Here is a 16,514-nt window from a genome sequence, read left to right as displayed (position 1 = left end):
CCCTATAAGCATGCTGAAAGTCTGTTGTCAATTTGTTTGCAAACAGTAAAATTGCATTGTATCTGGTTTAAAAGTTTAGTAAGGGTTGGTAACAGGCTGATTTGTTATATAGTAAATGGGGCTTTACTATACTTGGGTAGCAGAATAACTTCTGCTTCCCTCTATGCCTGAGGGCACACACATTCTAGTAGGCTTAGATTGAAGATATGGCAAATAAGAGTGGCTTGTGATTGTTCATAGACAATTTTCACCTCTTCCACACTCACTTTACGGAATTCAAAATTACAATGCTTGTCTTTCTTAATTTTTATCAGTTATACTTGGATGTGTAGAGTCAGCGTTTGTTGCTGGCATGTCATGCCTAAATTTGCTAATCTTGCCAATTGAAGGAAAAAGGAAACCGCACACTGCTTTTGATAGTATCACCGATATTTAATAAGCTTACGTATCGGCCACACGGCCTTCGTCAGAGCTTTTGTGATTTTTTTAAAATTTGCACCCTTATGTAGACCTGGCCCCACCCATATCCGTTCTACACATCAAAGGGGGTTGGAGGCAAAGGAAAGGCAAATAAGTGCTACCAAATATAACAATATGCATTTCATAAATATTACAAAATAAGGCGTATTGAACATGTCTGTAAAATCTCAATGAGGACATAGTAAGTTTTTATTAGTCATTGGGTACATCGTACGAAAAACGTCAGAATAATCTACAAGAGACATATTTCATGTTCAAATTCACAACATAACATACATAGGTATTTCATCATTAAGTCCTTTAGGAAATAATGTCTGGAGGGTGAAAATCCCCAAAATTGTCTTTTACTCAGAGTATTATTAATATCTCCTCCCCTGTCTGATATCTTAACTTTCTCTATGCCACAAAATCTAAAGGTGGAAATGTCATGCTTCAGGTCATTGAAATGTACAGCGACTGGATAATCCCTGTCGTTTCTCCTGGATCGAACTTTTATGTTCACTAATTCTCTGTTTGAGAGAGCGGGTGGTTTTACCGACATAACAGAGCCCACATGGACATTTAATAATGTAAATAACATGGGTGGTGAACACGTAATAATGTCATTTATTTGGAACCGTTTTCCTGTGTGTGGGTGGCAGAAATATTCACACTTCATCATATTGTTGCACTGTGCGCATCCTCTGCATTTATAGCTACCATTTGGTAGAGGGCATATAAGAGCTTGGCTAATTTTCTTTTGTGGTTGGCAGTTGGCATGAACAATTTATCGCGTAAATTGCGACTTCTCCTATACACAATACGTGGTGGATATTTAAATTCAGCCGGCAAAGCTGGGTCCGATGATAAAATATGCCACTGTTTCTTGACCACACCTCCCACTTTTCGCGAATTCAAAGTATATGTAGTTGTGAACATTACGGAGTGTTCTTTGGCTTTAGCTGGTCTTTTTTGTAGCAGTTCATCTCATGTTTTTTCCAATGCCAAATTATGAGCTTCATCCACACATTGTGACGAATAGCCTCTTCTTAGAAACCTCATGCGCATCTCCACTGCTTTTTCTAGATAATCCTCTGTGGAGTGGTATATACGGCGCAGTCTAAAAAATTGGCTTCTTGGAAGTCCTCTTTTTAATGGCGGAAGCTGTCACCCTGTAATAGAGTATTTCTGTCTGTTTCTTTTCTATACAGAGTTGTAAACAGGGTTCCATTTGATTTCCCAATCCACCTAATCTTGCCAATTAAAAAATCATTTAAAGTAATTGGTAATATCAGTGGGTTTTGGGATGAATGAGCCATCTGATTCAATGAATGCTGGAGCTGAGTTAGCCTTTTTGCCCAAAATGTCATTTAAGGTGCTCCAAAGCTTTTTACTATCAATCTTTATATAATTTATCTTTGTTTCATAGTATAGTTTCTTCTTCTTTTTATTCAGTTTAGTCAAATGATTTCTCAATTTGCAGTACGTTTTCCAATCGGTTGTACAGACAGACTTATTTGCCATTCCTTTTGCCTCATCCCTTTCATGGGGATGAGGCAATCCATGGGGATTGATGAGGAAATTTTCTTACATTTTCTTATTAGTAACTGGAATCAATTTCATAAATGTGTCATGTGCAGCATCTGGTTGGTCATTACACACCACAGACCAACACATATTCTTTATATCAACAACATAGGAATCACTACAAAACTTATTGTATGACCCATCCTTTGGAACTTTGGTTTTCCTAGATATAGCTACCAAATTGTGATCACTACATCTGATGGATTTGGATACTGATTTAAAGCAAATTGCTGCAGCATTACTAAAAATGTGATCAATATAGGTTGATGATTTCATTCCTGTGCAGTTTGTAATTACCGTGGTAGGTTGACTGATCAGGTTACCCTGGTAGGTTGACTGATCAACCTGAATCAGGTTGCAGGCACGAGTTAGTTTGAAGCTTTTTCTTGAGTGGGCAGCTTGATGAAAGACAGTCAATATTTGAATCACCCAGAAAGGATACCTCTCTGTTGATATCACATACATTATCAAGCATTTCACACGTTTTCCAGATACTGTTAGCACTAGGTGGTCTATAGCAGCTTCCCACAATAATATGTTTCATTGGCATGGGCTATTGTTTGTTTGAATTCAAGACCAGCTTGATCTCAGTTTGTCAGTGTCAAAATGTTGGTCATTTGTGGTATTAAAAAAGATTCAGCTAATGTCTTCTTTCATGTAAATGATGTAGAATTGCATGGAATGCGTTTTTAAAGGCAAAAAAAAATATCGGACCATGCTAACAAATGTTCCCCATGTGTGGAAATCATAAAATCGCCTCTGCTCAACTGTAGCCTTTGCCACATGGCAAATGTTATTATGGCTTTATTATAAAGGCCCTTTTTCTTCAACAGTAACTTGACCATCCATCGAATTGCATCTTGGTGTACAGATTTGTTTACAGAAAATGATGGTGTGCCGGGAAGGGCCTATGATTTCTTAATCCTGCCCTGATAACAACTGCAAAAGAAGCCTAGATTAAGTTTTGCAGATCTGTACTGTTGATAACTACGCACCAGACACGTTACCCTACACTGGGAACTTAGTGCTTAGTTATCACAAGCATTGTTAGACTGAGAAAAACGTTCCCCATATCTGCTTTTCTGTGGAACAGATCAAAACACAAATTTGTATGATAGCTGCCACTCCAACATAGTCTGCAAAATAAGCACACTTTTGCAGATTAGGGATAATCAGAATTGTATACAGTATTTTTTTTATATCCTATAATCTAGTAGTAGCTACTGCTTTTAAGCATACGTGTATATTCCTGGGCACATAAATAACAGACTGCTGTGATGCCCTGTGTATCCCCATGTGGGTGTTTTATCTTGCCCTGGCCCTGTAATTTAGGGTTTCCTGCCTTCATTTGATTGCATAATGAATGTGAAGTACAGGAGGCTGCTGAAGGGAGAAAGGCTCATAATAACGTCCGGAATGGAAAAAATGGAATGGCATCAAACACCAGGAAACCATTTGTTTGATGTATTTGTTACAATTCCACTCCAGTCATTACCACTAGCCCATTCTCCCCAATTAAGGTGCCACCAACCTCCTGTGAAGTGTGTGGGCCTGGGCCTGCCGGTTTGCTGACTGGGTTACTTTTGCTGCGCTCTTCTGAGGATAAGATCTCCAGCAGTTTGGTCTCCAGCAGGACCAGAGAGGACAGACATGCACCGATATGATCTCATCTAACAGAACTCTTCCACTGCATCAGCTGAGGATCAGCTGATCTCTGCGAATTATCCCTGCAACCCCGCTTTAGCCTGGCAGCCAGAGGCTAGGTGGGGAGCAGGGATGTAGTGTTTCAGTAGTGCGGGGGAGCAGCGCTCCCTCAGTTTTTTCAATTAGAGAATACACAGAGCTGGTAAAATATTCCTGGAAAATGTATTCTTATACATCTTAAATTATATTTAATTACCACAAAAATGTCATAAAAACAGTAGAATGAGAAACTAAGTAAATATGTAGGCTATAGGAGCCTATAGGTAGGGAAGAAACCACCGTTTACTTGTCTTCTCTCTCTCTGGTGGTGCCGTGAATGATGAATAACAGTAGGCATGTGCAGAGGCCCGTTGACTTTGAGCGGTCCAAATCCGACGTAGCAAGAACTGCCACAGACGGAACTCCCAGGGGCTGCTAAAACGGCGGTCCTCAAAACAGTTTGTTATGGACTTGGGGCTCATGTACGACGCACTTGAACTCGCCCAATTGTCTGAGTACTTAGCTTACAGAAACGTAATTGCGTATGCAGACAAACATCCACCGCATGAACCTTATCACACCAATGCGATCTAGGATACAAATTCACAGTGTCTGCCTTGATGTTCATAAAGGTCCATGGTCCATCTTGTGCAGTGGAACCCAGAACGATACTGTGGTTCCTCCTTTAAAAGTTGCGTCGTACTGCAGCACACCTTGCAGGCTGCTGCAGCATTCTGTGGCATGTTATTTGTCAGCCATTTTTTCTGTTAATGCAAGTTAGTGCTAGTTTGACCACCAGAGGGCATCTTTGAGAAGCATTTGATAGTCTTCCATATTGGCATTACCAGAGAATTTAAAACCTTTTTTGTAATAACATAGTATATGGGATTGATTCTTAAGAAATTTGGCTTAATTAATTTGATTAATATTTATATTATTAATCAAATGTTTCTAATGTTTCTAATCTTAGATAAACGAAACCCTCAGGGGTTCCGTTAGGATGGAATGGAAAATATGGCGCTGTACAACGTGACGGTCGGAAGTGGGCTACAGCATAAGAGGATTGGAGGATTCTAAATTGTTTGCCTCCATTAGACAACTTTGTTCCAATATTTCTGTAAATCAGTGATATTTATTCCCGTAGTAATTTGTTATGGATCCATAACTAAATCAACATTTGCATTTTGAAAGAGTATTTGTATCATTATTTTATTAAGAAAGCATAAAGATGCTGATGAAGAAATACAGTACTGTACAGTATATGCTTTTAAGATATAAGGAGATATAAGCCACCTGCATTTGTTTATTAGGCTACTGTGCAGTCTGACAAGTAAACATATTCTACAATACATACTGTAGTAAACATGGGAAAGTGCCTAATTCCTTACATAAGGGAGAGCAGGCCCTTATGTACTAGAGAATGCGGGCACGCAGGAGACCGGGGTTCAATTCCCCGACGGGGAGGAAGGTGTAGGCTGTCCTTGTAAATAAGAATTTGTTCTTAACTGATTTGCCTAGTTAAATAAAGGTTATACTAAGAGCATAACATTTCTGCGCCCTAATTTTCGAATTCTAGTCTAACCAATACCCAAACGGAGATTAAGTGAAAATAAAAATCTCAATTGATTTATCATGACCAGTTCCCCATGCTTGTCTCAGAGCAGCCCGAAACGGAGCTAAAATGGTTGTAGGCTTTTGCTTCAAATCCTATTGCTTCTAACTTCAATATGCTCTTTAAATAAATAAGACCCAAACCACTTTTAACAGCACATTACTCAACACTAGTGAGACTCATTTCGCCTATGGTAGGCCTACAATATATATCTAAAAATATGTTTTCCAATGACGTGACTCTCCGCCAATAATTACATTTAGAGGATTGGAAGATTCTAAGTTAATATCTAAGAGGCATTTTCTGTTAGGATCTGTGAGAATATCGGAGAATATCTAAGGGGCTTTTATATCATTCTAAATGAATTAATAATTATAATAATTGCTTTGTTTAAAAAGTAACTATTTTGGAGATTTAGTTTATATTTAACCTAGAGTGAGCGAGGAAAAAGGAAATTCTCGAACATGGGATGAGAAATTCTCACTAATTTGTCAATAAAGCCAGTTTGTTATTTAGGTTTCTCCAGAAATAAATAATTCTAACTTGATTACTTAGCAGACATCACTTAGCAGTCAACACATCTTAATAATATCAAGGAATATAATTGAACATTTTAATTTCTCCATGCTTGTCTCAGAGCAGCGCGAAACGGTGCTGAAATAGACGTAAACAGCCGGAAGGCTATATATAATGATGTTTTGGAGGTTATTTTGTTTTAAAAAACAGTGAGGGATTGTAATCTGAAGGCCAAAATAATATTTATAATGGCCAAAATATAGCCCTGCTAATAGCCATAATGGCACTGTACAACGTGACCGTGTGTTTTGAAAGAGTATTTTCCAGTAAGCAACAATTTGTTTACCTTCATTAGACAACTTTGTTCCAATATTTCTGTCATTCAGTGATATTTATTCCCATAGTAATTCGTTATGAATCCATAACTAAATAAACATCAGCATTTTGAAAGAGTATTTTTATTTTATTAATGAAAGCATAGATGCTGATGAAGAAATACAGTACTGTAAAGTACATGCTTTTAAATTTGAATAATAAAGCATTTAAAAGATTTTGAAGATATAAGCCACCTGCATTTGTTTTAGGCTACTGTGCAGTCTGACAAGTAAGCATAGCCTACAGTACATACTGTAGTAAACATGGGAAAGTGCCTAATTCTTTACATAAGAGAGAGCAGGCCATGTCCAGACTTTCTCAGTGACCTCAAGCACTCATTAACTCTGTCTTCAAGGCTTTTTTGGGTTGGACAGAAACTTCTGAGACACAAGATTAATGATGAACATATGGAGGTTCACTGGTAAGCCACATTTGCCTCGGGATCCATCCCAGTTTGTATTCTGTGCCCACTCGTGGTATCTCTTCGGTTACACATCCTTGGAAAAGAAGAACAGCATAATGGTCCGGGCGGCCCTTGCTGTGCCTGGTGAGCAGTTGGTCTGTTGTCAGAAGTGGAATGGAAATGTCAGGGTGAACCGACGATGCCACGTATGTTGACTCTGCCTGTCGGAGGTGGAGTTCCAGAGCTCACAGGCGTCCCTGGCATGGATTGTGACCATCTCATACCTCGCCCTTTTCAACGCGTCATTCTCCACCTGACTCTCCGCCAATGCCGCCTGACTCTCCACAAATGCTGCTCATCTCAGCAAGGTTTTACATGTGGAAGTGCGACTAAAATGTAGTTTAAATAAACATCCGCATTTGAATGTATTTTTTCTCCTTATTTTATTAACAAAAGTATAAAGATGCTGATTGTGAAATACTGTACTGCTGTTTTGAGTTAGAAATGGAACACTTTAGAGTACTTGCGCATCGAATACATTGCAAGTTGAGGGATTTTCACTACAGTAGCCGGGCTATAAAAAGTCTATTGTCCTGCTAATAGGAAACATTTGCATGATGGGCTACACATACTACGGTACACTTGTGAAAAACAAGCGTTTGAAAACCTGTTTTCAAAATGCCTCCAGTTGTCCATCACTACTGTAAATAAAAACACAGCATCTTGTTTACATTCTTTATTGTAACCACAATGTCACAAGTAATTTGTATCTACCTTTCCAATTACTTTTAGAATTTGGGATTTACAAATGTGCGCTTTTCATTATTAGTTTAATTGTTTTAGTTCGAACATGCAGACTTTTTTTCTTTAAATGATTGTTTTATGTAGGATGCTACATTTTTGACCAGTTGCAATCGTAAGGAGGCCTAATAAAAAAAAATCCTACTTCTATTAGGCTGTTAAGCCTCATAGCCTACCTCAGCCAGTTAAGTTATTTTATATTGGTCTAGGCTCCGAAGAAATAGACTCCAAATAAGCCCTCTTGTTGTTTGTAAAGTCAAATTAAAATGAAGATTATTGTTGAAATGAATTGCTCGACTGGTGTAGGTTTTCTCCATCTGTTGGTGTGCAACACTTGCATAAAGAGTTAGCTATATTTTCAGCACCAGCCACTGTTCGCCTCCTAATGATTGTGCTGCGTTTCCGCCAGTTGTTTTTAAATTTAACCTTTATTTAACTAGGCAAGTCAGGTAAGAACAAATTCTTATTTACAATCATATATATAAAAAATCTGAACATTAACTGTGTGTAGGTAGATGTGGAAAGGTAGATACATTTGAAGTCGGAAGTTTACATACACCTTAGCCAAATACATTTAAACTCAGTTTTTCACAATTCCTGACATTTAATCCTAGTAAGAATTCCCTGTTTTAGGTCAGTTAAGACCACCACTTTATTTTAAGAATGTGAAATGTCAGAATAATAATAAAGATAATTATTTATTTCAGCTTTTATTTCTTTCATCACATTCCCAGTGGGTCAGAAGTTTACGTACACTCAATTAGTATTTGGTAGCATTGCCTTTAAATTGTTTAACTTAAACGTTTCGGGTATCCTCCCACAAGCTTCCCACAATAAGTTGGGTGAATGTTGGCCCATTCCTCCTGACAGAGCTGGTGTAACTGAATCAGGTTTGTAGGCCTCCTTGCTCGCACACACGTTTTCTATGAGATTGAGGTCAGGGCTTTGTGATGTCCACTCCAACACCTTGACTTTGTTGTCCTTAAGCCATTTTGCCACAACTTTGGAAGTATGCTTGGGGTCATTGTCCATTTGGAAGTCCCATTTGCAACCATGCTTTAACTTCCTGACTGATGTCTTGAGATGTTGCTTGAGATGTTGCTTCAATATATCCACATAACTCTCCTTCCTCATGATGCCATCTATTTTCACCAGTCCCTCCTGCAGCAAAGCACCCCCACAACATGATGCTGCCACCCCCGTGCTTCATGGTTGGGATGGTGTTCTTCTGCATGCAAGCCTCCCTCTTTTTCCTCCAAACATAACCATGGTCATTACGGCCAATGGTCATAATTTCTCCAAAAAGTACGATCTTTGTCCCCATGTGCAGTTGCAAACCGTAGTCTGGCTTTTTTATGGCGATTTTGGAGCAGTGGCTTCTTCCTTGCTGAGCGGACTTTCATGGTATGTCGATATAGGACTAGTTTTACTGTGGATATAGATACTTTTGTACCTGTTTCCTCCAGCATCTTCACAAGGTCCTTTGCTGTTGTTCTGGGATTGATTTTCTCTTTTCACACCAAAGTATGTTCATCTCTAGGAGACCGAGCGCGTCTTCTTCCTGAGCGGTATGACGGCTGCATGGTCCCATGATGTTTATACTTGCATACTATTGTTTGTACAGATGAACGTGGTACCTTCAGGCGTTTTTGAAATGTCTCCCAAGGATGAACCAGACTTGTGGAGGTCTACAATTTTTTTCTGAGGTCTTGGCTGATTTCTTTTGATTTTCCCATGTTTCCCCATGATGTCAAGCAAAGAGGCACTGAGTTTGAAGGTAGGCCTTGAAATACATCCACAGCTACACTTCCAATTGACTTAAATGATGTCAATTAGCCTGCAGAAGCTGCTAAAGCCATGACATCATTTTCTGGAATTTTCCAAGCTGTTTAAAGGCACAGTCAACTTCGTGTATGTAAACTTCTGACCCACTGGAATTGTGACACAGTGAAATAATCTGTCTGTAAACAATTGTTGGAAAAATTACTTGTCATGCACAAAGTAGATGTCCTAACCGACTTGCCAAAACTATAGTTTGTTAACAAATTTGTGGAGTGGTTGAAAAATTTGTTTTAATTGACTCCAACCTAAGTGTATGTAAACCTTTGACTTCAACTGTACAAATTATTTGTTGGGGAGGAGGGGGTTTCACACCTAGCTCAAGTTGGGGGGGTTCACACCTAGCTCGGCTATTAGACAATTCTTTAGTAAAGGTTGAATAGTCTATTCAGCTAATAGCCCATCCTAGAAAAATTGTTAAAGATTCCAATTAATAGTGTTTTTAGCCACAATCGGCCCCAACCCCAATTAATACATTTGGGCACAGTCGATAGCGTGCCGGACTTTGGGCTAGAATGTTGAGGGTTCGAAACCTGCTCCCTGCTTGTTTTATTACATTATTATGCCGGTCTCAGAGCAAATATCCTGGATTGTTACTCCCATCTCGCCCTCTTCCACACGTCGTTCTCCACCTGAGTGGCTCGCTTGTGGGCGTGCTGGCAGGATATTCGGTTGTACGTCAAGAATTCAGCATAGCAAGTTTGTATGAAAGTCTGGTTATTCACAGGCAAATAGTAATATGCTCTAAACCGCTCTTGTGACAAACAAACTTTGCTGCCCTGTTTTCAATCGTCCACATGGCTGGGAGAACCTCCTCAGATTAATGCAGATGGAGTTAGATATGCATAGGAAGTGTAGTGTACAGTTGTTTTTTTATGTGTGTATATATATATATATATATATGAATTACAAATCAGCCTTTTCTTAAATCATGTTTCTAGTCTATTGCATAGTAACAATGTGTAATCATTGATGTCCCAGGAGCAGAGTGGTAAACACTGAAGTGTATAATTGTAATACATACATGCAGACACGGCATCATTCAAAGAATGGAGTTTGATACACCTGGTATTGGATATGACTGAAAAAATACTTGCTAAATAGTGATTTTCGTAAGTTAACTTTTTGACAAAAAAATATGCACAATCGTTTCTCTACATTAACAAACATATTCCTCTCAATTGTACATGTTTTGCTTGACTCGTTATGACGTTATAATTACTTACATTTGCTTCCACCATAATGGTTTTGTCAGACATCTTTGCTGAAGAAAGTCACCAGCGACGGTTGGCATAATGTCAAATTCGTCATTGGAACCACTCAATATGATTGGTTATATAAAAACCTCGGACCCAAATGCATAATGAGTGCCCCTATTCCCCCCTGCGGTGGTCTGGCGCAATGAAGCCATGATGCTGAGTCCTCTAAGTCCCGCGGCATAAGCTCGCAACTTTTAAAGGAGGAACCACTGTTGTCCTTTCAGCACCACGATTCGAAGAGCGCTCAAATCGCTTAAAATAACCCTCATCAAGATCTGTTGCCTGCACCTAATAGTCCTACTCATCACATTATTTTTATTATTATTATTAAAAGTGGAAGATTATCACTTCTCACAATGGTGCTTGTAAAGTTAGATTAAAGCTGAATCAATGTCTCGCAAGATCACAATGATGAATTAGTATTTTACATAACAAAACCTAATATAATAGCATGTACTGTACCATAGGCCTTTAATATGTTACACCAAAAAACCTCAGTCATTTCTTATCTGAAGCTGTCAATGTTTTTCTCATGCGGCCAAAACTGAGGCAGGATATATGCGATGATGGAAACAAAATGGGCTTACAAAGAAACGCACAATCTGCATTTATTCACTCACAAACAGTAGTTTAAGATCTAAATGCATATTCCCATGCAACTGATTGAGATCAAATGATTGACATGCACTTTGGACATTTCACTGGTAAAACGTGAAGAATTATCATTCATGATGGCCTGTTTTGAAATGAAATATTCCTAACACACTAAGCATTTAGCGACGGCGGCGACTTTTTTTGGTCCGGACCAGCCATTTTGGTACAGTCCACACCGGCATTTCAACGTCCATAGACATCTGGTACAGATCGGCCTATATTTGGCCCAAACATGGACGTCTATAATTGGTTTAGATTTGCACAGTACAGTCGAGCACAGCAGAGTAAAGTATATTAGAGTACACAGTAGAATAAGGAAATGTAGATTAGTGTACTGTATTGTACCCTACTTTACTCTAATGTACTGTAGTCTACTGAATTCGACTACTGTATCATACTCTACTCTTCTCTACTGAATAATACTACTGTACTGTGCTAAACTGCCATAATGTGATGTTCAAACTTGTGAAACAACCTAGACGTCTATGAGTATTGGAGAAGGCTGCTGACGCTTCTGGCACAGGCTGCTCTGGCAAAGTCAACTTCCAGAGCAGGCTCAGAACTTGGTCTGACTCCAGAGGCAGCAGCAGCCCAGTGAGGGAAGTCAGCAGGCTGGCTTATTGCAATGCAAGTGATTCTGCATCCCTGGTACCACTGAGTCTGGCCCCAAAGGGGGGCTCAGTATTGATTCAAAGCCACTGGATGGGAGCCGCGGGAGTTGGTATGTTTGACATGCATCAATTTGAAAGCCTTGCTTAATGGTTAATGGTCTCTTAACAAAGGCAAGAAGGTTTCTATTTGTGTTTCCTGACAGCTGTAGCTACAGTTTATGCAGGCAGTGTATCTATAGGAGATGCATTAATGCAGAGCCAGCGTGTGACTTTATTCATGAACTTGTGTGCAGAGCGGACACTCAGGCTTAGTCATTGTGTTTCTACTGCCTGCGGAGAGGCAAGTTGTTCTGGTTTTCCTCTCCATAGATGATCGTGTTGTGCTCTGAGAACTCAATGTGAAGAAAGAGGCTGCAAGATTTCATCTTTCTGTGCCACAACAGGAGAAAGGTTCTAACAACAGAAGGCTCACACAGTATGGCCATCCACACAGTATGAGTTTGATTGACGTTTTCAAGATTATGTATTGAGCCCTTCATGGATGGGGAGATTAATCAAAGGCTGCGGTGACTGTTCAGTATGTGATTTTTGGAGTAATTGATTTCTCCCCCTGTCTTATTTCTTACCTAAGCATCTTGGTTTGACTTTTTTTTTCTCCAGATGCTGATATCTGTATGTGTTTGTCTTCTAGGAGCAGGAAGCTGTGCAGCGCATGCAGCCCAGAGCTCTGGAGAGAAACATGAGGTTGAACCAATGAGGGGCCTTCTTTGGTCTAGACAGGGTGTTTGGAAACCGAAGGCTCTATTTTTAATTTCCTCGCCGATCGCCTTGAGCAGGGCAAGGCAGTGTCTCTTCATAAGCGGCAGACAAAAGTATTTTACTCAATCTCACTCTCCTCTTCCTGTGGCAGACCAGCATGGCCAAATAGGACACATTAGGCCAAGATCACGATCCAGCAAACGCCCTCTTTCCTTTATAAACTCTGGTATCAACTAATTATTCTGCATGTTTGTTACATGTATAACTTGCCAGTAATTTTAAGAAGTGTACCTTCCCTCTGGCTGGAACAACAGGGAGATTCCTGATATATTTGCTGAATGTGTCTGGTTCTTACCCTCGACTCCAGAATCACTGACAAAGTATATTCACGGAGCAGTGGTGCCAAGACATCAACACTGGACTGCCTTTTACTCAGGGCACTGGCTCAAACAGTCCAGTCATGCTCTTCAAGAGGAAGTTGTGCCTGTTTGCTCTGTTTGGTGGGATTCTCTTTGTCATGATTGCCACCCACACCATTCAGAAGAACAACATCCTGTCTTTGACTTTGATGGAGATCCATGCCACCTCCAGGACTGTGCAAGGGCACGCTGTTAACCGAACATGGGCTCCACCGAGTGCCACGGTGCCCAGCCCGGACAGGATATGTGGGTGTCCGTCCTGCATAGCGGACATGGAGGTCTCGGAGTGGTTCGCTCAGCACTATGACCCCCAGCAACAGCCCTTTCTCACAGACGGAGACAACAACATGGACCCCCTGGCCCTGAAGTGGTGGCTGGTAAGACGTTTATTATTGATGAGAGGGGCCAAATAGTGTGGTTATATACTGTATGTGGCCAAAAACTGTCAGCTTATTGTTAAAGGTGTAGGATTATACAGCAGAAAATTATATGACAAATTAAGAAAAAATATGAAGGAATCTGTCACTTTCCCAAACAAAATCTGTCCTGTACATTAATATTAGTACATCAGTACAATGTAATACATTTGTATTACTATTTATGGGTCACTCGGTCGTGTCGTTGCTATTGTTATCAACGTTCTACAGATGCCGCAGCCATATTGATGCTCAAATGTGGAACGGGGGCTAATGACTTTAAACCAGGGCTAATGACTGTTTAGTCTAAATTACATTATAGGGGCTTGGGAATACTATGACATTGCTAATGTAGCCACATATTTCGTAGGAAACAACTTTACCAGCATCATCATGTTGTCAAATTTACTTTAGACAGATGGCAATGTTGTCATTAGCTAGCAAAGTTCATAAAAAATAGCAAGATATGCTAATGTTAGCTAGCTAAAATCTGGAGGTCTCCCTCAATCTTAGCTAGCTAGCTAATATTATACTGTAACTAAAGTCAGTCTGGCGATGACAAAATGGTAAGATGGCACCGGAGAAGAAGGCAGACGTTTTATGTGCCCCAAACGATTGTGTTTTTTTGTTTGTTTATTTGCGTTGTTTGTAAATATTTTTTTAAACTTATTTTGTACATAATGTTGCCACTACTGTCTCTTATGACGGAAAATTATTTCTGGACATCAGGACTGCAATTACTCTCCACGGACTGGCAGAATCCTTTTTTTTTCTTTAACGAGTCTGACGAGGCCGACGCAAACGATATACTGCTTTCTCGGGAACAGGCCCAGATCCCCATGATTTGCGTGAAGAGGAGGCGGAGAAAAAGGGTCCGGAGGGCGGGCTGCCTTCTGAGAATTCGTAAGCGATCGAATAAACCCCCACTTCCTTCCATTCTGCTAGCAAACGTGCAATCTTTGGACAATAAAATAGATGACCTACGCGGAAGATTAAGCTACCAACGGGACATTCAAAACTGTAATATCTTATGCTTCACGGAGACGTGGCTGAATGACGACAATATCAACATACAGATGGCTGGTTATACGCTGGACCGGCAGGATAGAACAGCGGCATCTGGTGAGACAAGGGGTGGCGGACTATGTATTTTTGTAAATAACAGCTAGTGCATGATATCTAAGGAAGTTTCGAGCTATTGCTCGCCTGAGGTAGAGTATCTCAAGATAAGCTGTAGACCACACTACCTACCTAGAGTTTTAATCTGTATTATTCATATCTGTTTACATACCACCACAGTCAGAGGATGGCACTAAGACAGCATAGAATGAGATGTATTCCGCCAATAAGCAAACAAGAAAACGCTCACCCAGAGGCGGCACTCCTAGTAGCCGGGAACTTTAATGCAGGGAAACTTAAATCCATTTTACCAAATTTCTATCAGCATGTTAAATGTGTAACTAGAGGGGGGAAAAACACCTTTACACCACACACACAGAAGCATACAAAGCTCTCCCTCGTCCTCCATTTGTCAAATCTGACCAGAATTCTATCCTCCTGATTCCTGCGTACAAGCAAAAATTAAAGCAGGAAGCACCCGTGACTAGATCAATAAATAAGTGGTCAGATGAAGCAGATGCTAAGCTACAGGACTGTTTTGCTAGCACAGACTGGAATATGTTCCCGGGATTCCTCCGATGGCATTGAGGAGTACACCACATCTGTCATTGTCTTCATCAATAAGTGCATCGATGACGTCGTTCCCACAGTGACAGTGACACAGTACATACCCCAACCAGAAGCTATGGATTATAGGCAACATCCACATGAGCTAAAGGCAATAGCTGCCGCTTTCAAAGAGCGGGACTCTAACTCGGAAGCTTATAAGAAATCCCGCTATGCCCTCCGACGAAACCATCAAACAGGCAAAGCGTCAATACAGGACTAAGATCGAATCATACTACGCTGGCTCTGACGCTAGTCGGATGTGGCAGGGCCTGAAAACCATTACAGACTACAAAGGGAAGCACAGCCGAGAGCGGCGCAGTCACACGAGCCTACCAGACGAGCTGAAATACTTCTATGCTCGCTTCGAGGCAATTAACACTGAAACATGCATGAGAGCACCAGCTGTTCTAGAAGACTATGTGATCACGCTCTCTGCAGCTGATGTGAGTAAGACCTTTAAACAGGTCAACATTCACAAGGCCGCAGGGCCAGACGGATTACCAGGACATGCGCTGACCAACTGGCAAGTGTCTTCACTGACATTTTCAACCTCTCCCTGTCCGAGTCTGTAATACCAACATGTTTTAAGCAGACCACCATAGTGCCTGTGCCTCATGAACACTAAGGTAACCTTCCTAAACGACTACTGACCCGTAGCACTCACGTCTGTAGCCATGAAGTGCTTTTAAAGGCTGGACATGGCTCACATCAACACCATTATTCCAGAGACCCTAGACCCAGTCCAATTTGCATACCGCCCCAACAGATCCACAGATGATGCAATCTTTATTGCACTCCACACTGCCCTTTCCCACCTGGACAAAAGGAACACCTATGTAAGAATGCTATTCATTGACTACAGCTCAGCTTTCAACACCATAGTGCCCTCAAAGCTCATCAATAAGCTAAGGACCATGGGACTAAACACCTCCCTCTGCAACTGAATCCTGGAGTTCCTGACGTGCCGCCCCCAGGTGGTAAGGGTAGGTCACAACACATTCGCCACGCTGATCCTCAACACAGGGGCCCCTCAGGGGTGCGTGCTCAGTCCCCTCCTGTACTCCCTGTTCACTAATGACTGCACGGCCAGGCACGACTCCAACACCATTAAGTTTGCCGATGACACAACAGTGGTAGGCCTGATCACCGACAACGACGAGAGCCTATAGGGAGGAGGTCAGAGACCTGGCCATGTGGTGCCAAGACAACAACCTCTCCCTCAACGTGATCAAGACAAAGGAGATGATTGTGGACTACAGGAAAAAGAGGACAGAGCACACCCCCATTCTCATCGATGGGGCTTCAAGTTCCTTGGTGTCCACATCACCAATAAACTAACGTGGTCCTAGCACACCAAGACAGTCGTGAAGAGGGCATGACAAAACCTATTCCC

The 16,514-nt window shown here is 40.9% G+C and overlaps 1 protein-coding gene across 1 annotated transcript in view; it reads left to right on the top strand.

Moving 5' to 3' along the window:
• The window catches only part of LOC139566169 (CMP-N-acetylneuraminate-beta-galactosamide-alpha-2,3-sialyltransferase 2-like), a 52,721-nt gene that overhangs the window by 23,600 nt on the left and 12,607 nt on the right, over positions 1-16,514 (top strand). Inside the window, exon 2 of the mRNA XM_071387150.1 lies at positions 12,491-13,354. Within this exon, the coding sequence (XP_071243251.1) occupies positions 13,019-13,354 (336 nt within the window). The 5' untranslated portion in view covers positions 12,491-13,018. The remainder of the gene's footprint in view (positions 1-12,490; positions 13,355-16,514) is intronic.

Source organism: Salvelinus alpinus, chromosome 2 (genome assembly GCF_045679555.1).
Source record: "Salvelinus alpinus chromosome 2, SLU_Salpinus.1, whole genome shotgun sequence".
Classification (NCBI taxonomy): Eukaryota; Metazoa; Chordata; class Actinopteri; order Salmoniformes; family Salmonidae; genus Salvelinus; species Salvelinus alpinus.
Note: the sequence above shows the minus strand (reverse complement) of the source record. Positions and strands in the feature narration are given on the sequence as shown.